Source organism: Berghia stephanieae, chromosome 5 (assembly GCF_034508935.2).
Source record: "Berghia stephanieae isolate SIO BIC M18660-M18661 chromosome 5, UCSD_Bste_1.3, whole genome shotgun sequence".
NCBI classification, from domain to species: Eukaryota; Metazoa; Mollusca; class Gastropoda; order Nudibranchia; family Aeolidiidae; genus Berghia; species Berghia stephanieae.
Genome location: NC_088364.1, coordinates 65,759,387 through 65,784,455, shown reverse-complemented (window position 1 = coordinate 65,784,455; position 25,069 = coordinate 65,759,387). Strand labels below are relative to the sequence as shown.

At 32.8% G+C, this 25,069-nt stretch overlaps 1 protein-coding gene across 4 annotated transcripts; it reads right to left on the bottom strand.

Moving 5' to 3' along the window:
- Window positions 1–1,559: 1,559 nt before the first annotated feature.
- Window positions 1,560–18,652, bottom strand: LOC144973425 (RING finger protein unkempt homolog). 4 transcript variants are annotated; one of them, XM_078915870.1, is made up of 15 exons: window positions 18,537–18,652; window positions 18,232–18,441; window positions 16,258–16,532; window positions 15,598–15,733; window positions 14,933–15,050; window positions 14,295–14,379; window positions 13,841–13,956; window positions 13,475–13,558; window positions 12,584–12,730; window positions 12,063–12,279; window positions 11,513–11,796; window positions 10,990–11,250; window positions 10,218–10,313; window positions 9,098–9,256; window positions 1,560–8,524 (listed from the first exon to the last, which is right to left on the bottom strand). In XM_078915870.1, exons 1-15 carry the CDS (start codon window positions 18,590–18,592, stop codon window positions 8,492–8,494), a joined length of 2,277 nt encoding a protein of 758 aa, XP_078771996.1. In that variant the 5' UTR covers window positions 18,593–18,652; the 3' UTR covers window positions 1,560–8,491. The 4 variants fall into 4 exon arrangements, with proteins under 4 accessions (XP_078771996.1, XP_078771995.1, XP_078771999.1 ...); XM_078915869.1 differs by having other exon boundaries at window positions 13,823–13,956; window positions 18,537–18,639; XM_078915873.1 differs by lacking the exons at window positions 18,232–18,441; window positions 18,537–18,652 and adding an exon at window positions 17,120–17,974.
- Window positions 18,653–25,069: the final 6,417 nt, after the last annotated feature.

Below are 25,069 nucleotides of genomic sequence, written 5' to 3'. Positions count from 1 at the left end.
GAAGAATGACAGAGAGCAACTCGCGAGTTCTTGAGTCAATGAAGTTCTAATCGCATCGGTGTTACTGGTATCTTATTTACAATGCTGAGATATGTCGGGTTAGAGAAAACTTAGTACCCTACCTCTGCTGTATTCTGAAAAATATGTAGATATTTGAAATTTTGGCCAGAAAAGTTGTCATTCAGATTATATCAATCGATTAAAATGGCATTCATCTTGGCAAAAAAAAACTCAACCCTGGGAATCCCGTGAAGTCCCAGGTTTGAGAATTTTTGACAAGACATAGGTCATTTTTAATCAATCAATTGATAATTGAAGGATGAGTTTTAATGCCAAAATTTTGACTACGAGTATTTTGTTGGTTATTATTTTTCCCCCAAAGTATGACAGACCTATGACGGGTCATTTCATTGCATCACAGGCTTTTGATACTTTTCTTTTTTAAATTAAAAAAATTAAATATACCAAAAAAAAAATAAATAAAAAAGAACTTTGCCTGTCCTAACCTATTCATATAAACACGCTTTTTTGTTCCAAAATAAGCTTTTAACATACTAACTTCTATTTCGTTTTGTTTTCAATATCGTACAGGATATATTTTAAACACGGTGTAAAGACTTCAGAACAGTTGTGAATTAATTTTCCCTTTTTATATTCATACATTTTTTTTTTCTTCTTCGTCCAGTTGATAATTATTCTGATTAGAAATAATTATAGATACAGACTGTTTACAACATCACGAATAACAATAACATCACAGATAATATTTTTTTACAACCCCCTCCCCCCCAATTATAAACTATAAACAGAAATAAAGACAACAATACCAACAATTAAGATACTTATTCATCGATATCTAAATTTTGAAAATTTAAAGTAGTTGCCATTTTAAGTCATGCGTTTCTATTAATTCCATTACAAAAAGACAAAAAACAAAAACAAACTTTACCACCGTTATTTCCACCTTACTTTAAGGATATAATGCATAGAAGAAAAGGAAGTAAAGGCAAACAACATTTGTAAATCGTTTCAAGTGGTAATTTTTTTAGAAATTGAAAAGAGACTAAGAGTAAGAGGGAACAAAACAAAAAAACAAAAACAAACGAACAACTCATATCTGTCAACATACTAATACGACATTTGTCAACATTCTACATATGTTGTATGGTAAAGCTACGAAATGAAAAACTGTTCATCATTCTTCTATGGATAAATTGTCAAGTTTAGAAAAGACCTTAATAAGAATGGAACTTGCTTACTTATTTCTATAATAACAGCAACAGCGGTGGAAGAAATAGTAGAAGTAGGAGTAGTAGAAATAATAGTAGAGGTAGTATTAGTACAAGAGGAGTGATAGTAATAGATAAATTATTATAAAAACGAAAAATTTATTTAGATAGCACAATACAGAACACTAAGATCAAAAGACGAAAAAAACAAACTGGAAATAAATATTCACGAAACCCCCCAAAAAAACTGAGAAGGAACAGAAAAAGAACGTTCTAAAGGACAAAAAATATTATCACTGTACAACAACGATATTCAAAATACTACAAATGTTGCAATAACCAACAGATCATTTATTATATACATGAATGCAAACGTCAATTTGATTAAGAAAATAAAACTAAAAACATCTAAAATTCAATTTTTGCATGAATCAAACCTCATAATTCCCAATTCCTATGCTCGCAGATACTTTTTTAAAAAAACAAATTAAGTAAATAGATCATTAGAAGCACGAATGATCAAATACATATAATAATATGTACAAATAACAACACACGTGCTTTAATCCTACAAATATGAATCAGTAATCATCTCATAGTTCTAGAATGTTTATGCGAAATACATGAGTGCGCCAATAAGCGCTCCTTGTTTACTTTTTAAAGACAAAAGGTAAAGTAAAGGTGAGATACAAAATCAAATACATTTTTTAAAAAACAGTATGCTCATTGCTGAATCACTCATAATTCCTTTGCAATGTTTGTTCCGCTGAAAAAAATTAAATAATACATAGCGGCCAACTTCTCAAAGTGCAAAAACAGGACACCCTGACGGATAATACAGTCATGACCCAAAACAGCAGTGTGTTTGGACTAGTATATAATATAATCTTGATTTAGAGATTTTTCCGTTCCTTGTTTTAATTTGCAAATCAAAAAAGCATAATCTAGAATCATTTCATTACATATAAAAAGTCCCAATGATTTTTTTCTCAGATTGCCAAATCAGGACAGTCCCGATTTTATCAGGACAGTTGGCCGCTATGAATATTATGAATACATAACTGATTATCAATGCAATAACACTTGATTTATTAAAATTACTTATTCTGAATCACGACATAATTTGAGGTAATCAGCATTGTTCTCTATTAAATCTTAATGTTACCGAACTTGATGTTGTCAATTATTCCCCATAATGGGTCCAAAGTTGTAACAAGAAGGCCCATTCTTTCTTAACATTTTTTAGCTCCAAGGTGCTACTCCAATTGACTTTAATACTATGACATATTTCAAATCGAATACGAAATAACAAAATATGTGCCGACAAATAAAATTTGTTCAACAACTTTTTTAGCTAAGGATTTTTTGACCAAAAAAAAAGTATACCCATCAACAATGTTGGTCGCATTATGTAAAAAAAAATATAATTTTAACTACACCAAACTTAAAAAAGAAAAATATTATTAACAATGATTTTCTCCTGAATGTCAACAATAAAAATGGTGTGATTTGTATCCAGAGAAAAACAAAGAAATAATATTACTTACCACAACTCTCATCATTTCAAAATTCCACCCAAAATCTACGAGATTACACCACAAAGACACAAAGTTCAAGCTGCCGTTACAACTTTTGAAAGACTGCTGACAAAACACTGAGAAACTGAATCGTTTCTACAAATATATATATATTATCTTGAATTTTGTGGACTAGCTTAGCAAAAGGGCCCATATTTCAGATACATCATTAGCAGTTGCTTTTTGTTTTTAATATTTAAAAGAAGTTCCATCATGACGGAATTTGAAATAATGAAAAGATTACATTTCACCAAAGATTGGAGTGGATTTATATTGAGATCACATAACACGAAGGACTTAAATGATTTAATAAACCTCGTCTGTGGCTTACAATCTAGCAAACCTCATGGGTTCAAAAATAAATGGACATCAAAAGCCAACAGATACTCATTTCCTTGTATAATTAATATTATTGTGACAACAAAGTACCTGGCTACAAAAAGAAAACCAACCAATACTACTGATAATACAGTAAAACCTTACTATAATGCCAACAAAAGTTATCGTCAACTTCATGACAAGTACAGACTACTACAGCAAATAAATTATATAATAATTCATCACACTGCCAGACATGCTCTGGTCCCGGACAGGTTGTAAAATGCAGTTCTAAAGTAATATTGAAATTCATCCAAAATCAAAACCACTGCTGATGGTAAAAATAAGTGAAAAAAGGAGGAACAATTTGAACAATTGCCTTAAATCACACTGCCCAGACTCCCACTTTTAGAGCCATTGAGACGATAAACTATCATTTACACTCCAGCTAACTTGAGGAAAGTGGCAGATTGCCCCTTTTTGTTCCACCACATTTAAAGTCTCCCACTGCCAGCACATTTTAATGGGGGGAAATGTAGTTTTTTATAAGGAGGAAATTCCTCCTCTGATACCAAAATTCGCAGATTTCCGCGGATCAGAAGAAAACCGTCAACAAAATGCTATGAAACACTCAAGTCATCAATCAGTTAAATTTAAAATGACAAGAAGGGTAACAAACAATGCAAGGAATAATTTTATAATACAAAGATATACATAGCTGCCAAGCTCTACTCATTCTCTCCTATCACCTTGAAAAGTGAACATGACATGTCAATGTGATACCCTCGAAAGTAAAAGCAAGGAAAACCAAACCCAAGGCTATAAAAATGTTGAAAAAGAACAATCGTTAAGGAAAAATTAAAAGATTTTTTAAAGAAAAAGATGAAAGAGTAGGCGTTTTTATCCACTACTTCAACTGTCTTTCAAATGTCATATGCTTTTCTTTCTTCGGGTCTTTACTGTACTTGCAACAACACATGGGTTTATGGGAGCTTGTGACACTTGAAGAATAATTCAAGGAAAATAGTAGAGGAAATGAATGAAAAATAGAAAACAAAACTTACAATTTCCAAGAGATTCCTTATTTTTACTTATCCCAATACAGATAAATGAGACATGTCTTAAGAATAATTTAGAGTGGAAATCAAAATTTTAAAATTAGTCAACTGAATATCACTCAATAAACGAATATATTTTTAAAACACAAGTAAAAAAAAAAAAGTTGCCAAAAGTCAAACTAATTTGAATCAAGAGGCAATGATAACACAAATGATATGTAAATCAGGAATATTCAAAGTAAACCGCTTATGTTAAACATGGATAACAATTTATCTGTCATACAAGAAAGGGGCATCAGTTTCAGTAACAAAGCTCCAACATATTATTGCAAAACTAATATCATTGGTGAAACGAAAAAAACCTAAAACATAAGTTACTAGAAGATTTGAAACCAAATTAATTCTTTAAAATTCTACAAATGAGCCTATACACTTAATCCTTCTATGTGACAAAATCAGTTTGAGCATAGGACTATATCAACATTCTGAATTAGATAACAATCATTGATGTAATCACCCTAGCATTGCACAATAAAATGAATTGCCATATCAGTTCCAATTGGTAAATTTGAAAAATAAATAAAATTAATTACTAACCAACTAAGAGAAAACTGATTCCTGATAAAATATTGAGCTTAGAGCTATTTCTACACATCATGTTTGTGTAGATAGATCAAACCTAATTTCATTGGCAGAACTGAAAAAAGCAAAAACCAGTAGACTATAAATAAAAAATGGTGTAACATATGTTGATAGTCAAGTATTTAAAACTATCTTTATTCCAACAGTCCAGGAAATGCCTCCACCTCACCTATGAAGACAAAAAGAGTGCAGACTAGTGATAAACAGAGAAGACTAATATGACTTTTTATCCTTATTTCACCATAATATTATAATCATATTTAAAGTAATGGCATCAATGCGAAAGACAACAGTCAACAACATATCATCTTCTTTAAATATTCCACTGATTCAATAAATAAGTTCAAAAAAAATTATAAAATTGAACTCCCAACATCAATTTTCTTTTAAAATTCCAAACCCAATTAAAAGCAATGTCAGTTATTATTTTATTATTATTGCCTTTAATAAATGAGTAAAAAAAGAAAAATGGTCCCAAGAATATCTTTGAACTGACTCACTCATATTTTATGTCAAAGGCAAAAGCAACAAATCAATGTTTAAAAAAAAAAATCTTTAAAAATCAAATCGTGTGCTAGTCTGGTCTGCACAAATATGTCATTCAATCTCTTATTTCGGTATCGAACAAGATACACTCAACACCTGCCACCTGCTCTGTAATCCCCACCATCATCTACCAGTAATTCCAATGACAAAATGAAAGACATGTAATGCCAATATTGTACTTTTAACAACATGTTTAGAATTTGATCTCGGAATCTTATACTTTTTTTTTTTCAACCCACTTGGATGATATTCTATGTACAACAATAAGTGCAATTTTAAATATTATTAAAACTTTTAACATTGTTATCATAATCATCAAGGAATACTGTACAAACATTCACTTATTTACATGCAACAGTTCACTTTTCTGTTTCAACAAATAATAATAATGATGATAATAATAATAATGAGGTCGTACGTTTCAAAGATTTCATAATTAATAACAGAGTTCCACGTATTCGCAATGTATAAATGATAATGATCAATCAATGCATAATGCATTTCAAGGCATGCAGGTGATGAGACAAATTTTAATGAATGATACATTCACGCAGACGGACAAATAATTACAATTAAAATAATAACAAGAGTAAATATCACTTTGATACCTATATCGCTTGACAAAAGCCTAATTCATTAAGAATGAAATCCTCCGTTTCACGTTTTCCTATAAAAATAAAAAGGACTGAAAAATGGACCAACAAACTTTAAGAAATACTGAATTCTGTCAAAGACGATTGTGTAATTATTTTATTTGCACGTGTTCAAAAGTATAAAGTGTTTCCGCATACTGTTAAATCATATCAGAACTCTTGAGATGAAAGAAAAGTGAAAAGATTTGACATATCTTCTACTGAGTAAGAATAAAACCATAACTTGGATACTGGGGTCTATAAAATTGCTTTAAAAAATCAATCATTGACCACTCTCTTGCTTAGTCAAACTCTGTTCCTTTATCTGTGAGCTGGGAATTCTGCTGACCAACGATAGCTTTTGAAGTGAGGCTAGTCACATGAACAATATGTTTATCATCAGAGGAAAAAAAAAAAAATACAATTGAAAATTTAATACTGTGCATTAAAAAAAATAACCTATGATAATATTGAAAGATTAATAATTTGATAATTGTATGAAAAAAAGTTGGGGTGTTTTTTCTTTTTAAGGGTTTTACAGCTTTTGCAACACACTAAGAATATATCAGCGCCAGTAAAAAGGAGGAAAATGTAATAGTAAAAAGTTCTAGAATTACAATTAAAGCACCCAAGAAAAGGTAAGACAGAGGGGAATTGGTTCAAATAGGTAAAAGATGTATATTCCAAGAGCACACTATCAAAGTACTTAGTTTGAGATCAACTAAAAGTCTCATCCAGACGCAAGACAGGTCCCCACTAAGAGAGACACATTCAAATGTTTACAAATCATATATAAAATGTAAACAAAACATAAAACAATTCATACCAGAGTGATGATTTACAAGGGAAAAAATATCATCTCCCAAAACTAACTATACATTTGACTGTTTCCCTCCCAGCTTGCTAGTGTTTCCGGCCAGGGCCAGGACAAAACCAAGCAATCTCATCCCAAGACAAAGACAGAAAGCATGTTGGAAAACAGATATAGGGGGATAGAAGACGCAGTAAGTGCCTCTCTGCCCACTCACTATGGGAGGTCAGGAACCCTATCCAGAATGAAAAAAATAAATAAAACAAAGAGACTAACAAATAGTACTAGGGCAAACAACAAGAAGGGATTAAGGAAGCTTGAAGAGACCACTTCAAAACCAACAGTTTTAAATAATAAAGCATTCTTTCCTTAAAGACAAGATTCCTAGGGATGTAAAGATTGTTGATTAATATTATTTCTACAATAGTCCCTTGTCGGATCAAAACCCTTTCAATCTAATTATCTGAGAGATAAAAATTGAATTGCAATTCTATCAACATTTTAATAATCAGATGATGAACAAAAATCATTGCAACTGAGATATAGAAACTGTATAACAAAGAATCATCCAAAGAAAAAGCGATTGACTGATAAATCAGCAGCAAAGCAAAGAAAGTCAATTGCGGACGAAGCCTAAGTTCTGATTACACTTGTTGTCCTTCAAAAGATCAGAGTGAACTTTAACATTCAACAACTCAACAATTGCCATTTCTTTCAATACTTCAAAAAGTTGTAAAGATGTAACAAGAAATGTGAGTATGTACAAAATATTTACATTACTACGAAAAGGTTATGAATTCAATAGCACATCAGATCATGATTAATATTGTTGCTAACTTAAAATTGGAATTCGAAAACTTTAAAATACTTACATGAATACTAAATTGATGATCAAAGACTAAACAAATGAATTTATGTAACAATAAAAAGGAATACAAATAAAAAATTCTATTATTAACTAGAAAGTTAAAGTGATGATAACAATAATAAAGTAAATACTATTAATTAAGTGTCCAAAGCAATGTATAGAGCTAAAATACGTAACCGTATCAAGCTTCATCGTTTAAATTTAAAGTAATGATTTTAAAAATGTGACAAAAACATCTAAACATTCAATATGGTCCAACAATAATAAATTTCTTTGAAAATTCACAAAAACTACATTTAGTTAAGAAAAATTAAAGTCAAGAAATTCTAAATATTGAATATCTAAAAAGGTCATCTTGCTTCAGACAAAACAAATTGCCGAGCATATTCTCAAATGTAAAGCAAAATTAAAATAGACACACTCAATATATTTTTTTAAAAAAAGAAAATTCTTTTTACTCTAAATATTTATAAACTATCTATGTACATGGTTATTCAAACTTTTACAAATAGAAGTATAATTATACTATTCTGGGTACATAAATCCACATGGATAACAAATCACGTCACAATTATACATAAATAATACGTTTATATAAATATATCACTGTACAAATCATTAGCATTAAATGCTAGTAACTAGTAAAGATTATTTTTTTAAAATATCAAAAAACTATAACAAAAAAAAGCCCAACAAAACAAGAGATATAATCCAGATAGCCTTTGAGAGTGAATCTTTGTGACTCCCTTTAACATCCTAAGAGCTCGCAACTACAGCGACGTTCGTTAAATTGCCTAAGATCCACCACCATCAAACATTCCTTTTGGCCTTCTGAAAGATTATCTGGTTTAAAAAAAAAAAGAAGTCTGATTGAGGACACAAACTTTTAAACAAAACAATGAGGTTTCAATCATTGTTTACTTTTGTAAATAAATAAAAAATGTCCTTTTATGAATTATCAGTTTTTTAAATGAAATTGTGGAGAAAACAACCTCGACAACCTAATGTAAATGCAAGATAGCACTGAAATAGATATTGATATGAACACTAAAACATCCTACTATCTAACCAAAAATACCATATCATGTGACCATAAACGACAGTCTTTGTATAAATTCACCTTTTTTATCATTAGCAAAGAATGCAGTCATTATTTTTTCATATGCATTACTCGCTGGAATCTAGCATGCATGAGCTGGGCGACCAAATTTTTATCTTATAACAGGCCATTAGCTCCCAAGAGCATAAGATTTCGCCATGCTTGGATTCTATCACACTTTTCAGCTTTTCCTGGGAACTTGCTGGAATCCAGCAAGCACTGTAATGAAATGACAATTGGCAAAAGTATTTTCAAATCCTGACACCTATCAAGCTCATGAGAACTTAATTCCAGCTAACTTCTTTCAACCTCCTTACCGTGTCAATAAAGTCTATATCTTGTTGTAGTTGTAATTTCATCATCTTTAACTGTGCTAATTGTAAGTGGTCTAATTCACTCGTGCGGGTCAGAGAGTGGATATAAGGACCACCGTTCATCGTAATGATTTGCTGTAATTGCTGCTGCTGGGCAATGGCCTGGAAAAAAAGATAAATGAAAAGTAACAACAATCCGTATTCATGTTGGTCAAATTATAAAATAAATCTATTCACTAAATATGAAGAGAAACCAAATGTAATGAATTAAGCTTATAAGTGACTGAATCCAATGATAAAAATAAAACAACCATTAGTGTCATGTAATCTTCTCCATATCTCTACCTTCCTTCTTAGCATCAGCAGTTTATGATTATAGCTTATCACTTCCAAAATAAATGGAAAATAAATGTTACAGTGAAAGACGTAATCAGTCGGATGGTGAAAGGTTTGAATGAGATATTGCCAAGTTTAGTTAGGTCAATTTTGATCAAAAATGTGTTCTTGTCATAAATGAATAAATCAACCCTTTTTGTACATCTTCGGGAAATATCAAAGCTTAATTTCACTTCTAAATATTTTTTACAGCTAGTCAAATTGAAAAGTATGAAATTTGAGAAAAGTTGCTGGATATCTTTTCCATACATCTGTCCATAACTTCATGAAAAATTACCGATTTATTTCAAATATAGATTAAAATAGTCTGGTGAGCATAATCTTTTCAGAAAACGCAAATCCAAAATTTTCACCTTCAGATTGATAATGTCAGGCACTGACAAAAATGTTGAAAAATATGTTCTGGGAGATAAAAATACAAACCATATCCAGAATATAAAAATTATTCTGCACTCAGGTGTCTTATATAATTAATCATATAACTTTTACACATCAATAAAAATAGTTGTAGGTGTAAAATTAACAAAAAATTTTGGTTCAGACAGAAGCTTTACAACAGATTGAAGAGGAGAAGCAAAGTACTGATAGCTCAGCTGGTAGACCGTTCGCCTCACAAGCAAAGGAACTTGTGTCTCTCTCAGTCTCACTCATGATTTTCAGCATTCCATAAGTCTTTAAAAAACAAAAAACAAAAACATTAAATTCTTTTCTGATGCAGTTTCATTACCTCATCTTTCTTCTTGTATGCCAACTGCTTTTCTTCCTCTGCAATTTTTGATTTTTTGACGGACTCCTCTGCCTCTCTTTTCCATGCTTCACATGCCTTAGATTTTTTTTAAAAAAGGAAAAGAGATTTGAAATAGTTCCTTCCTGTAAGGGCTCTAATTTATTGTAACGTGAGGTAATGCTGTTCCATTTTGAAAAGAACAAAAAAAAATATGACAAATTACCTTGGGATTCATAGAGTATGATAGGCATCAGTTTCTTCTGTCTTGGTGAAAATGGTAAGATACCATGTTGGGTTTTGAGTAAAATCAAACCCAATCAATAAAGAGTTTTTAAACAAGTGCGGAATGACAAGAAAACCTGAAAGTTTAACCAAACACCTAAAAATAATATAAATTTGAAAACACACCTATAAATATAATGTAATTATAATACGAATAATGGCAAAAACGTACTGCATGAAAATCCAGGTGACAAGTGCAGTATTTACTTCCTCTTTGCATCAAAATCAATCAATTAATTACACAGTATAATGAAAATAAATATCATCATCTATTGAAAATGCTGAAAAATTTTTTAAAACACTTTAAACCTTCTCCCTTATGGACTATGCAGCTTTTGCATGACTTAAAAATATAGCCGGAGGGATATTGAGATACTTAAAATATTGATATATCATTTAGATAAACATCTATCTATTGTTGGTGATAGCTTACGTGGTTTTTTTTTTTTTGCACATAAAATGAGAATTTAAGACTAAACAGATTCCTTACACATTTGGCTTGATTGTAGACACCCTCCCATTCAGCCATCTTGGACTTGGCCATTAAGAGCTCTTCTCTCAGTCTCTGCATCTCTCCATTGCCACTGAGACTATTATTATGGAGGTGATGATTATTACTACCAAATGACCCTGACAGCATGGGAGATTGCGGGCCTCCACTCCTCGGCGACATGGAGTTGGGATCGCTCAAGTTTGAGCTTACCAGACTCTTGCCAAAATTGGAATAGCAGCTTAACAACGGAGATGAAGACTGAGGAAAGAAAAGATACTAGGAATCAAGTAATCCATAAGGACAAAGAACACAAAAGAGATGAAATTAAAAGAGAAGCTCGTAAAATATGAAGGTCTTGAATTATTGCTTATATTTAAAAATTGATCAAGTACGTATGACCAAAAAAAAACATTTTACACTGTGTCACTCCTAACAGATTTGCATAAAAAGTACCAATTATTTTTAAAAATCAATAAAAATTGTTTTAAAATAAAAAGTATGCTCAAGAGATGATTCTCACATGATCATTGGATATATCCTTATGCAACTGCAGAGGCTGCATGCAGTGGGGAAAACTTCCAAACGGGGACGGAGGCGATTGTGAGAGACTGCTAATACTGCCACGTTGAGTGATGGTGCTTGGCGGAATGCCAATCGGGATGGAGGAGTTGCTGAAGCAGCCAGAAGTGGACAGGCCAGCACTCAGACTGCTGCTAACCGAATTGTTGTCCATGTCCTTGTCCATCTCTCGCTCCAAACTAGCAATGTCAAGGTCTTCAAGATGAACATCTTCCAATGCTTTACCTGTGAGAGTAGTACAACACAAATATAAATAAATTAATTGGAACAAAAAAAAAACCCAAAAAGCAATGGTGCTTGATGTCCAAGTTAATTCAGTCTTCCTTTAGAACATACCCAAAAGGAAGCTTTCTCCTTAGGGATAAATAATAATTATTAAATTTCTAAATCAGTTCCAATCATTGTAATTTACAGTTGATACCATGACACCTCTTATATATAAGATTTTAATATTGACGAAAACCTTAATAGATAAGATAAATGCTACATACCAACAACAGATTCTACACAATCTCCTGGAGGGTAAAATGCTGGAGCAAGGGGAGACATCGATGTGCCCAGCTGGCTAAGAGCAACATTCAGGGCATTTTGGCCTCCATTGGAACCAATTTGGTGGATGAGAAGTAGATTTTCTTTTCTCTTGGCCTTCTCTGTGGGGTCTAGACATGTGTCCTTTTCTATGGCCACCAGTTGTTGGCGTAATTTCAGCTGTCAAAAGAAATTATTCAAATCAAATACAAAACAGTGTAAAATTAATAATAAAATAGGCAAAGATCTGAACTTAAAAGATTCTTTATCAAAACTTAGATTAAAGGATCAGAATGAGTATTTCTTAAATGATGGATATTGTTTTGCTATATTTGGCATTTAGAGATTCATTTAGGATACAATTCACAATCTTTAAAAAAATAAATAAATAAATAAAATAATAAAAAATAAAATTAATCCTGTCAGTATCTTGTTAAAAATTAAGAGCTTGACCATTTGAAGAAGTTAGATGATAGAAACACACCTGAAATTCATCACGCTCAAATCCTGGAGCCCTCATGTAGAGGGGAGATTGGCTGAACTCTGACCCCACGCTGCAAGATCTTCCTTTAATGAATGGGTCAGGCAGGGGACTCAATGAGTAGTTGCCATTGTTAGATAATACAGACATCTGCAAAAATGTTAAAATAACAGTATAAACGATAACAATCAACAAAGAAATGCGGTCTAATGCAGGAAAAAATAAACGGTTGAAAAGCACATCATACTTGTTCATATAGATACAAAGTGATAAAAAGGTTAGTTTTAAAAATCTTCAATCAAATTTTTTACACTTAAATACAACTCAGATAGAGGTCATATATTTTAAAAATATCTCTGTCTCAGAAGTTTTCAAACGATTATTCTCTAGTCCAGATTGACTCGAAGGAGAAAATCTTGCCTATATTGTCACTGTGATGACTGATGCTGTCTGTGACAAAATGATGATGACTGATTGATTTCTGAATAGCTATATAAATGACCTATTCACTGACATAGGTTAAGTAAATAGGAGCGAAATAAATTTTGAGAACTCATCTGCCGTACCAGACACAACTCAAAACATTTAACATTCTTAAACTCACATCCATGAAGACAAAACACATTAAAAAACTAACAAATACACAGTCATTCTAACAAACACATACATAGAGTACTGTAAAGTATAAAAAGATGGAGAGGTTTGAAATTAAGCCACACATGAGTTATAATTTCAATTCATTTTAAGATGGTTTTTTTTTGTTTAATCAATCATCTTAGCGGAGGTGTCTGACAAGTTTTAGAAGTTTAGTGCCTTTGGTATGAGTACCTAGGTGACTTTAGCGCCTGTATGACTAATTTATATAACGAACAACGCAAGTAAACTTCGGCTCACCGGTATAGCGCTCGTTTGATTTGATGTGCTGTTAGCTCTTTCTTTTCCAATAGGATTGGGCAGCTTAGCATCTGGTCTTGTGTTCTGAAAAGCACAGAAATAAAAATAAATATTTCTATCATCTATACGAATTAGGACAATGACTATATTCATATCTAACTAATTCGCTAAATTAACTACAGCCTATGTATTCACTTTACTACCCTAAATGCCAGCAGGCAAAATGGGCAGTAAGTATGAATGTATTCACTGACTTTTAAAAATTTGTTTAAAAGAGGAGAAAAGATCTGTTTATAGCCGAAAGGTGAAGCATGCATGGGGTTTAAAAAAAAAGAAGTAATGGTATACCTCCTTTTCATTGCTTACATCTGTTCCATCAAGTTTACTACAAGCCTCTGAGTTGGGTAATACACTGGTCATATAAGCAGCTAGACTGTTGGTGTTGCCTAAAGACATCACGTCTCTCACTGATGTAATTTCCTCTGGAACATAAAAATAATAACAATATTAATAATAATAATAATAATAATTACAACCATTTTTGATACCTAATGAATTATACTGGAGCAATCATAAATTACATCTCATATAAGTTAGCATTTTTTTGGATAGGTATTCAGAGCTCATATGAAAACTTAGAATGATACAAAAATGCAGTAATTTGTACATCGAAATTTTTTTTAACTTAAAACTATTCTGTCATCTCTCATATATAGAAGATGTATTCAACGGAAGAAAAAATTATCTCATGCAAAAAAAAACAACTTTTGACATGAAATTAAATAGTGGAGAAGAATTGTTTTAAAAAGTTAATACTCACGTTCAACATGAGCAAACGCGCAAAATGCACCTCTGGGGCAACTCTTTGTTTGAACCATGTCATTACACTTGGTTGATTTGTAAATCTGAAACGAAGAAAATCATATGAATTCCCATCACTGTTGTGATATTTTAGTTAGAAAATAGCAGATTGATCAATAGGCAAGAAAAAACAATAAAGACTTAAACAAAAGCAGGTTGGAGCAGTCAATTTTTTCTTTCAGAAATATAGTGAAAAAAATAAAGCCATTTCATCGCATCTGAGGACGATGTGGTTGCAACAGCGGATTTTATAATTGAACTGTGCAACCTGGAGAGAAAAAAAGTCAAGCTGATTTAATGCTGCTATAGGTCATTCCATAGTAATCTTTAACAGAGCATTAAATGTTCCCTCTCTCCACCCCACCCCAAAGAGGAGTTCACATTTTATTCCTTAAAACATAAGTCATTACCATGTATCCCAATCTTCAAAGTATCAAAAGAATAAGAAAACAATAACAAAAAGCCAAAACAAACGAGCAATCAAAACAGTGAAGGCCTGCATTGCATTTAAGAACAGGGTGTAAAGTCATCAATGCGTAAAGAATATGGATGTCTAGAAAGGTTGATGGAAAGGTAAAATGTATATTGTAACTGTACCTCAGGATGAAATTGTTGTTCTGTTCGAGTGTGGCAATAGGAGCAGGCATCTCCATTTTCGCACTGCTTAGGATCCCCCCATTCGTCTCCGTGTTTCACATTTGGACAAGGAGTTGATCTGGGAACGATAATTCGAATTTTATTATGCAAAATATCTATGTTCTTTAAATGAATGAATTGACTGATGAAATTGATAAAATTAATATCAATAATGATTTTCAATCCATTTGCACGGTGCATCTGGCTTTATGGATTTGAGCATCATTTTAGAGCAATTTATATCCCCCCCCCCCCCCCCACAAAAAAAAGGCATAACGCCCCGGAAGTCATGCTGAATGATTTGGGGAAAGTGACCACAAAATATTTTTTAATTTTAAATTAAAAAACAAAAATTATTTTTAAAATGCTAATTCAAACAATATTTTGAGTTGTAATATTCACTTGTAAAGGTAAAACCCAATTGTTACTGACTGGATTCAAATCTACAACCTAAAGGATCATCAGATATACCACAATCAAGTTTTTTTTAAAATAGGACTCAACTTCCCATCCTATCGATGTTTAAATGCCCAATGTTCTTTCACATTTTTTTACATGTATAATTAAAGCAAAAAAGGTTTTTAAAAATGCATTTATTTTCATTGGTTCAATTTGATTTTAAGTACCTGTACTTTGTAATTTTTGGACTTCTCCTTCTGTCTCTCGTATTGTGAAACTGAGGACAAGCATAGCCCTGTCGACATAGTCTTGGTGGCTTCTTGCAAGCCTCTGTTTTATAATTGGCTAGAACAAAGGTGGTGTCTGAAATGAAAAAAATGAGAATCCTGATGATAATTTGGACATTCCATCATTCAGAGCATCTTATTAATGAAGCCGAAGCTTAATAGAATTACTATAAAAACTAGAAGTTTAAAAGAGCAACCAAATCAAAATATTATAAGAAGAGAAAAAGCTCATTTGAAAAATGTCTGTAAGGTACTATCTGACATGTAGTGATTTGCAGGATTGATAAACCAAAATTGTTATGGGCTTACTGTTTTAATGAAATACTCTAAAACAGTGCAAAAATATTGTCATTTACAACAATGATAAAATAATCCCATAACTGTGTTCCGCTATCAGACCTCCAAATGTGCATGGAGTAACTATCTTTTACACAATGGTAGTCAGTGTCATGCAGCCTCATCTTTAAAGAATCCTTTTAATGAGATGAGTCTTACTGTTGAAAGACAAAACTAAGTCAAAATGTGGAGGAAAAAACCCAAACAATTTATATACCCCACCCCAACACACACAAAGACACAAACACGAAAAAAGAGATTTACCATTCCATCTAGGATCTTCAGCAAGCACTTTGTCCTTCTCCAAAGAGCTAGGCGATGATGAAACTTTTTCCAAAATGTCCATCATAGGCTGCAGTTCTGTTGAGTCATAGACTGGTGGTCTCATGTCATGAGCCCCATGAGCAAAAGCACAGTGAGGTCCATTCTTAGTGCAATGGCCTTTGGAATCTGTTTCATAAACACATGTGCCTGTCTTGTAATACCTTAAATGGTACCTTCTCTCTGTATCACCAGCAGTGCGATGTAAGTAAGGACATCTAAAAATTCAAAGAGGAATAAAATCAAATCATTGCAGAGAGTAAAGACATAAACATTAATTGCAACATAGTCAAAGCAAAAATCCCGGTGGTACATAGGGTGACAGAGAGCCATCAATGTTTTATTCAATTTTTCAAGTTAATAAAAATGATATTATAAATTAATATGGAATATAATTTCAAATAATTTCATCCAACACCATTCATTGATCTAACTATTTGTCATAGAATGGACATTCTTTAAAAGTAAAAATGGAGGCTTGGTATTGAACAAAAACTCATAAATTTAGAGATGAGTAATGAAAAGATAATTCCACAAGGTGCGAGAATAAGAGAATAAAACGTACTTAAATTTTAAGTTACAAATCACCTCATAAAAAGTGCAGAGTGAATAATAAGCATGTTGCCCCCCCCCCCCCCCTTCAACATTTAGAAATACAACTTGCCTCCAAATAATTCATAAAACATTAACATTTCTTTTTCGTTTTCAATTCCGAGTAGACGACATCTTTGCACACACACTATTACATAGACATTACATATAACATAAATTCTGTCTATACTAATACAATACCTCACGCACGTACCCTTGTATTTTCGGGATTGAAAATTTAAAATCCTTTCTGACAGTCATCCTTCATATTTTACTTCCTCCCCAAAAAATAATAATAATAACAACAACATTTACTAGAGCAACATGAAATGTAATGTTATCTATCAAGAATTTGCGAAAAACTGAAAACATTAGGTCATATTTATAAATAGTCTATGGAAAAGGATCCCGGGTAGTTGATTACACAATAATGAATGAGCACTTTATTTGGTAGCTGCCTTTAAAGAAAACAATAACACGAACTTCATGTGGTTTGCAGTCACAGTTGCGAAGATCTATAAGCTTATAGAAAATCGTTTATAATACCAATAATGTTTATTTTCCATTAACTACCCTTCCTCGGCTCGGTCTTTGTCAATGAGGACAGTCAGTTCACATCGAGGTCAAGGACATAATAACGTTATACTCTATTTTTAGCTCACAGCTGATTTTGTTTTGATCTGATTAAATATCTTTGAAAAGGGAAAATATACACTTGATATGTGCCAAATAGTTTGATATCTTTACCTTTCATCTAATACAGAACTTTATATACAAAATCAAATGAAAAATATGGGCAAAGAACCAAAGTCGATATAAAATTCGCTTTGTCATCTCTGCAAGTTCTTTGTTATGAACTGGGTGAACTTGACCGACTATTTATATTGCACTTATCTCTATTTAAAATAAAAATAAAGTCAAGTTTCCAATCAAAAATCATCCGACATATAACTCTGTCTAAAAGTCTACAGCTGAACAAGTAAATAGCGATTAATATGAGATTAACAGTCAATGATTCTTGAACTGAACTATGGAACTGCGCTCAGTTCGCTGAATTATTTTTCAAGATGGCCGCCTTTATTTGTTTACATCAACCACGAGTTTATCTTGCACAACATTATGTCAAGTTAACACTTACCAATCAAGTTATCCGTATTTTTGAATTGATACCCTTGCACAAAATATTAACACGTCCGTAAAAGAAAAGAGAAGCGTAAGCATTCTACACTAATATCACGAGAAATCACATGTTTTTCGACTGCTAGAGGAACAAAGCATTTTCCCACCAAAATTGTAACACATGGGGTCACAGGTACCGATACTTACTCATCGCCGTCAGGACATGTACCGTTTGTCTCGTCATACTTTGTGCAGTATATGTCAGGACTGTAAGAAAATGTTCCATCGCGCTTACGAACTGGTCTTCTACGTCTTTGATTCTGGAAATGCCAGTGAAAGCAAGTGAATGGTCTGTGTTGTTGACATTTGTGCTGAAGAAAGAGTTCACACTGTTGGGTGCGAAACTCTTTGAGATACCTGCCAAAAAGAACAGTGAATTAATTGTCATTAGTTTTATCTTGTAAAGCGAACATTATTGATGTTATAAAATTGTAAATTTTTGCTTTACTTACATATAATGTTGTGGTTTTTCAGATTGGCAAGTTACGAGAGGCGCTTCGGATGGCATTGTTGTTGTCAATAAAGAACTCTACTACGCATTAACTTTGCGCAGATGAAGAACTGCACTGTTTCATTGGATGACCATATCACGTGGAAGGGGGTTTCCCCTCGATTCCGCCGCTCCGAACACCTGTTTTTACTGGGGCATTCGAGGTCAATCTCTGTTCCATTTATTTACTCTTTGTTCTATTTCTTTTTGGTCAATGATAAACAAACGGTGGAGCAGTAGATATTAGACTTTATTGGCATTACAATCATCATGAAGCTTTCCCTTTGAAGATTCTCTTTAGACCTATGAATTGTGCTCATCATTCTATTTTCAGGAACAGTGAGGAAAAAATCGTGACTCGATGACGTTTAGACTATTTAAAGGGACTGCTATTATTATGAAAACAAAGGGGGTAAAATATCTTGAAAATGAGCGCTTTGTCCGCCCCTGTCCTTACCCTGCATTATTATTATTATTATTATTATTATTATTATTATTATTATTATTATTATTATTATTATTATTATTTATTATTATTATTATTATTATTATATATTATTATTATTATTATTATTATTATATTATTATTATTATTATTACATCACCATTATTATTATTATTATTATTTATTATTATTATTATTATTATTATTATTATTATTATTATTGTTGTTGTTATTATTACATCACCATTATTATTATTGTTATTTTGTTTGTTTTTCATACTGTTTTATATCGGAGCATGCGAGTCAACAATTCATCGATTAAAACCTACGTGTACTTAACTAAACCATACCAATCAATCACCACTGTATGGGCATTCTGTGCAAAAAATTATCACGAAATAATATACGTGTATAAAAACAAATACGTGAATAAATAAAATTCCCTTTATTTATTTATCCTCGGGGACAATAGGTCTTTATATTTTATTCCTAGGAAAGACTTGAATAACCCAGGTATCAGCCGCAGTGCTGCGCCGCAAAGTGAGCTGGGCGAGGTGACTTGCTCAAGGCCATTGAGCGCTGTGGCGAGTCGTACTTGTTACCATTTGGGTACTAAATAAAGACCTTACTGCCAAGTCACGAATTCCCCTCTTATAATTAGACAAGCAAATAAATGAATATAGCAATTCGAACCTCGGTCGTATTGCTTGATTGTTGTTTTTTGTTAAGTTGTTTTGTTTTGTTTTCTTTGGGTTTTGTTTTTTTTTTTTTTTTTTTTTTTTTGGGGGGAGGGTTTGTTTTTGTTTGTTTGTTTGATTTTAATTTTGTTTGTTGTTGTTTTTTGTTTTGTTTTGGTCTTTTGTTGTTGTTGTTGTTTTGTTTGTTTGTTTTTTTTTTAATTTTTTTTTTTAAATTGACATTAGCCAACAATCAACAGTAAACCTGGCGGAAAATGCTCTCAGAAATATATTAGCAGGCCATTACCAGAAAACATTATTTTTTAAACATTCGCTTTCTTTAGCGCGTTTCATGTTAGAAACAGGAATAGTAAACTTCCGTCTGATAAAAATTTAAGACTGATTTTTCTTTGTTTTTTTTTAAACACGTATTTATTTATTTATTTATTTATTTATTTATTTATTTATTTATTTATTTAAGGTGCGGTTATGTGGTCAATTGGTATGACACTTGCTTTTGGATCGGAAGGTCCTGGGTTCGAGCCTAGCTCGGCGCTGTAGTTTAGTCCCTGGAAAAGGTTCTTTACTCACATTCTCTCACCGTACTCAGCTGGCCGTTAACAGCGTTGTTCATGTCGGAAAAAAATTGTAATGTCGCCCAACAAGCGTCGTGTCTCGTTCGTTTTGTTACGTGTTGTTGTTGGTCAGAGACCCCTAGTAAAGCGCTTTGAGAACGTATAGTGGATATTGCGCTATATAAAAAAATGTCAATATTTAAAAAACAACAGCATACGAATGCTTTTCCTTTCTTATTTCTATTTTTACAAATTTAATTCTTTATTTTAAAAAAAAAAACATTTGTTATATCAATAATGTTCAGACAACTTGAAATTGTCGCTCAATAGGTTGTCATGTGTAGTATATTGTAGTGGCTTATTTTAAGTCAAGCGCCTCTAAATTATACATTATTGGGGATAATGGCACTAGATAGATAATCATATTGTCCCTATAGCAGAAGGAACGAAATTTACGTCACTCAGCTCTTTGTTATTATTTTTAGGCAGCCTGTTGAGTGATTGGTTCTCAGTAATTTTTTTTTTTTTTTTTTTTGTTTGTTGCTTTAGGTCTCTTCCAACACAATTGAGGTTATATGAGAGACCGCTGAAACAAAACAAAAAAACAAGCAATCTAACAAAAATAGTACAAATGTAAATCAAAATCATAACCTAAATGTATCATAAGCTAAATTATAAATAACCAAGAACAAACAGGCAGAAGATTTACAGGAAAAAAAATATCCCCTGTCAAAAATACAATCACAAACCAAAGAAGCAGGATAGGCTAGTAAAGAGAAGAAGAAACGACATCACTATCGGATCGTACACCCATGCGAACATCATAGGTATATGATTCAAGGGTGATGCTCCCATCCAACCACCCGCTCAGTAAATTATATCAACCAGACTAAAAACGCTAAAAGTTACACAAACACTTTATGTGATGGTATGTTTAATCTGGCAGGCGGATGTTGTAAGTATTTAATATAAACCCATAGCATCAATATCAATAATGTTCAGACAACTTGACACTGTCGTTCATTAGGTTGTAATACGTAGTGTGTTGTGTTGTATTGTATTGTATTATACTAACGAAAGAGTGAAAATGGAAAGGCTTCGTATGGGAACAAAACAGACAATGGACGTTTCGGGTACAAACCCTTCGTCAGCACAACAATACACAAATAAACGTGGAAAAAAAATAAAATATAATGAAAAATAATTTGTATCGTCTGTACTCAATGGTGGTTGCAGTATGAATGAAATGTTAGCGTGGCGTGGGTAGAGGATAGGGTGCCCCGGGGGGGGGGTGATCTAATTGATAAGCAAGGTCAGCGTCAGGGAACAGAACTTTCCAGACTATAATGGAAGATAAAAGACATATTGGTAGTAGTAGTAGTAGTAGTAGTAGTAGTAGTAGTAGTAGTAGTAGTAGTAGTAGTAGTTGTTGTTGTAGTAGTAGGTAGTAGTAGTAGTCGTAGTTAGTAGTAGTAGTAGTAGTAGTAGTAGTAGTAGTAGTAGTAGTAGTAGTAGTAGTAGTAGTAGTAGTAGTATTGTATTGTAGTTGTAGAGGCTTTTTATAAGTCGAGTGCCTCTGGATCTGAACACATTGTAGATAATAATAATAACACTGGAAAGATGATCTTATTGTTCCGATTGTTTCGTAGAGCATGTGTAATTTTTTTTATCTAGCTACATTAATCAAATGTATAATCATAACACAATATCAAATTATACCAAAAGTACAAAGCACTATATTGCCGTACTCTTGAGAAAAAAAAACATATTCAAAAATTTGGCCAGAAAACTCGTCTTTGAAATATCGATCGATTTAAATGTCCCTCATCTTGGCAAAAACTCTAAAAACTTGGGACTTCGCGAAGTCCTAGGTTTGAGAGTTTTTGCCAAGATGAGGGTCATTTAAATCGATCGATATTTTAAGGACGAGTTTTCGGCTAATTTTTTAAAATATTGTTTTTTTTCCAGAGTACGGCAGTATAGCCAATGACATTCTTGTTTCTCTAGGATACAAAAAAGTCCACGAATTACTAAGCCGTGATACCTTCTAGGTAAGGTAAATTAAAAACAAACAAACAACTTGTTTAAAAGGGGATGAAAAGTAAACAATCCATTAATATTATTCAAATTAGATGAATATAATTAAAAACGAAAATACGAAATTATATTTCTATTCATTAGACTGCCAAACACACACACACACACACACACACACACACACACACATACATTCACACATATTTAAATAATGTTTGTTTGATGTCACCGCTGAGAGTTGAATGAAACATTTTACCGAAAATGAATGACAGTGGATTGATTGTCCGCAGGGCAAAAAAAAACAAAACAAAAAGAAACAAAAAAAAAAAAACAATGATAGCGGATGGTCCAGAGGGTGAAACAGGAACTCAATTATTTCAAGGGTCAAGAGAGAGAGAGAGAGAGAGAGAGAGAGAGAGAGAGAGAGAGAGAGAGAGAGAGAGAGAGAAACAATGATGGCGGATGGTCCAGAGGGTGAAAGGGGAACTCAATTCGAACACCCATTTTGTGCAGCTATGTGGTCTTGTGCTATGACACTCGCTTTCGGACCGGAAGGTCCTGGGTTCGAGCCTCGCTCGGCGCATAGTTGAGTCCTTAGAAAAGGTTCTTTACTCACATTCTTTCATCGTACTCAGGTGTAAAATGAGTACCTGACCGTTAACGGTGTTGTCTCTGTCCGAAAAAAAATTGTAATATCGCCTAGCAGGAGTCATGTCCCTCCTACATATATATGTTATATGTTTCTGTTGGTCAGGACCCATTATAAAGCGCTTTGAGCACGTTTAGTGGATATTGCCCTATATAAAAGATCATTCATCAGGGCCAAGAGAGAGAGAGAGAGAGAGAGAGAGAGAGAGAGAGAGAGAGAGAGAGAGAGAGAGAGAGAGAGAGAGCGGCTTTTGATATGGGTATGATGTCCCTCGGCAGTTTAATGCTACTCTTTATTGCTTAACGTAAGGACATTTTCAAACAAATTTAACATAATATTTTGTTCTGTATCAGTACCCCTCGGTTATGAAATAGCATAAGTTTTAAAACTAGATAGATCCAGGCCTTCATTAGACATTTTAAAAAGAATCTAAAAACAAAACTTTTTTCCCCCCGTGCCTTTTAGCCCGTTGCATATTTTATTTTGTGCATTGTTTAACTATTGATTGTCACTGATTTTTTTTCTTTCTCATAACGCCCTGAGCACCTTTGACTTTGAGTGGAAATCTGCACTTTATAAATGCTTCATTATTATTATTATTATTATTATTATTATTATTATTATTATTATTATTATTATTATTATTATTATTATTATTATTATTATTATTACTATTATTATTATTAAAATAAACATTAAATATATACTTATATATTCCTTTGTTTCCTTCTTTGCCTCCTTGATGTCTTGACAAGAACGCGACAAGATATTTAATCAATGAATGCATATTAATGCATTTACGCGCCTATGTGGTCTTGTGGTATGACTCTCGCTTCGGATCGGAAGGTCCTGGGTTTAAACCTCGCTCGGCGCATACTTGAGTTCGTGGAAAAAGCTCTTTACTAACATTCTCTCACCATACTTGGGTGTAAACTGAATGCCTGGCCAGGGTTGTCTTTGTCGTAAAAAAAATGTAATACCGCCTAACATGCGTTATGTCTCGTCATACATGTTAACTGTTGCTGTTGGTCAGGGACACTTTATAAAGCGCTTTGAGCACGATTAGTGGATATTGCTCTATATAAAAGCTCAAGTTTAAGTTTATATCCTGGGATAAATTGAAATAAAACACTTGAGCATTAATAATAATAATATACAATATCCACCAAGCGTGCCCAAATTGCTTTCTCAAAGGGTCCTTGACCAACATACACACCTAACACGTAGAAAGAAACATAATGCCTGTTAGACGATATAAAAGTTTTTTTCCCCGACAGAGACAGCGCTATTAACGACCAGGTAGTCATTTTTACCAACTTAATACGGTGAGAGACTGTGAGTAAAGGCTCCTTTCCAATGACTCAACTATGCGCCGAGTGAGGCTCGAACCCAAAACATTCCGATCCTAAAGCAAGTGTCAGACCACAAGACCAGATAGCCGCACATAATATTATTTCATAATCATTTCACGGGTCAAGAGAGATATAACGGTTTAATCGATGGTCGGCGGATAAAGCCTTTGAAGTCTCGACTTTCACGATCGGGGGATCAAAACTCTGAAGGTGATGTTCCTCGCCAGTTGATATTCAAAATGTTTTTTAAATAAAATGTATTCCTTTGTTTCATTTTTTACCTCCCCGGTGTTATGACAAGGACGAGACGAGGTAATTAATCAATGCATATCTTGGGATTCATCTTATTATATATTTAGCATATTTGATTTTCGTAACACGAGAGCTCCAAAACCACCGAACCAATCGTCACCAAAAGTTGCATGGTGTTTACAATTGACACGAAGCTGCGTTGCGTGTATTATGAGATTGATTAGACATCGTGATGATTTTATTTTTAAAAAAAATCAAATTTGTTTCATAAAATCCGATCGAAAACAGATGCCATCATTTTGTAGCACATGAGTTGTCTGTCAACCTTCCGGTTAGCGAGTATGACAATGAGGTGGGAGTACTTGCATTGAATTGTTATCAGTTCAATGAGGTGGGAATACTTACATTGAATCGTTATCAGTTAGACTAGTGGGTCCTCTCATTATTTTGAAATCACGTACAATCAATTTCTTAATATTGATATGAATCGTTTTTCACTCTTAACATC

Bases quoted from the DNA above. Each gene is read 5' to 3' on its own strand.
- LOC144973425 (XM_078915869.1), bottom strand. From the start codon at position 18,592: ATGCCATCCGAAGCGCCTCTCGTAACTTGCCAATCTGAAAAACCACAA. The intron at 16,533-18,231 runs GTAAGTATCGGT...TTGAATTTTTAG, and splicing joins ACATGTCCTGACGGCGATGA to ATGTCCTTACTTACATCGCA. The intron at 11,251-11,512 runs GTGAGAATCATC...TTCTTTCCTCAG, and splicing joins AGGATATATCCAATGATCAT to TCTTCATCTCCGTTGTTAAG.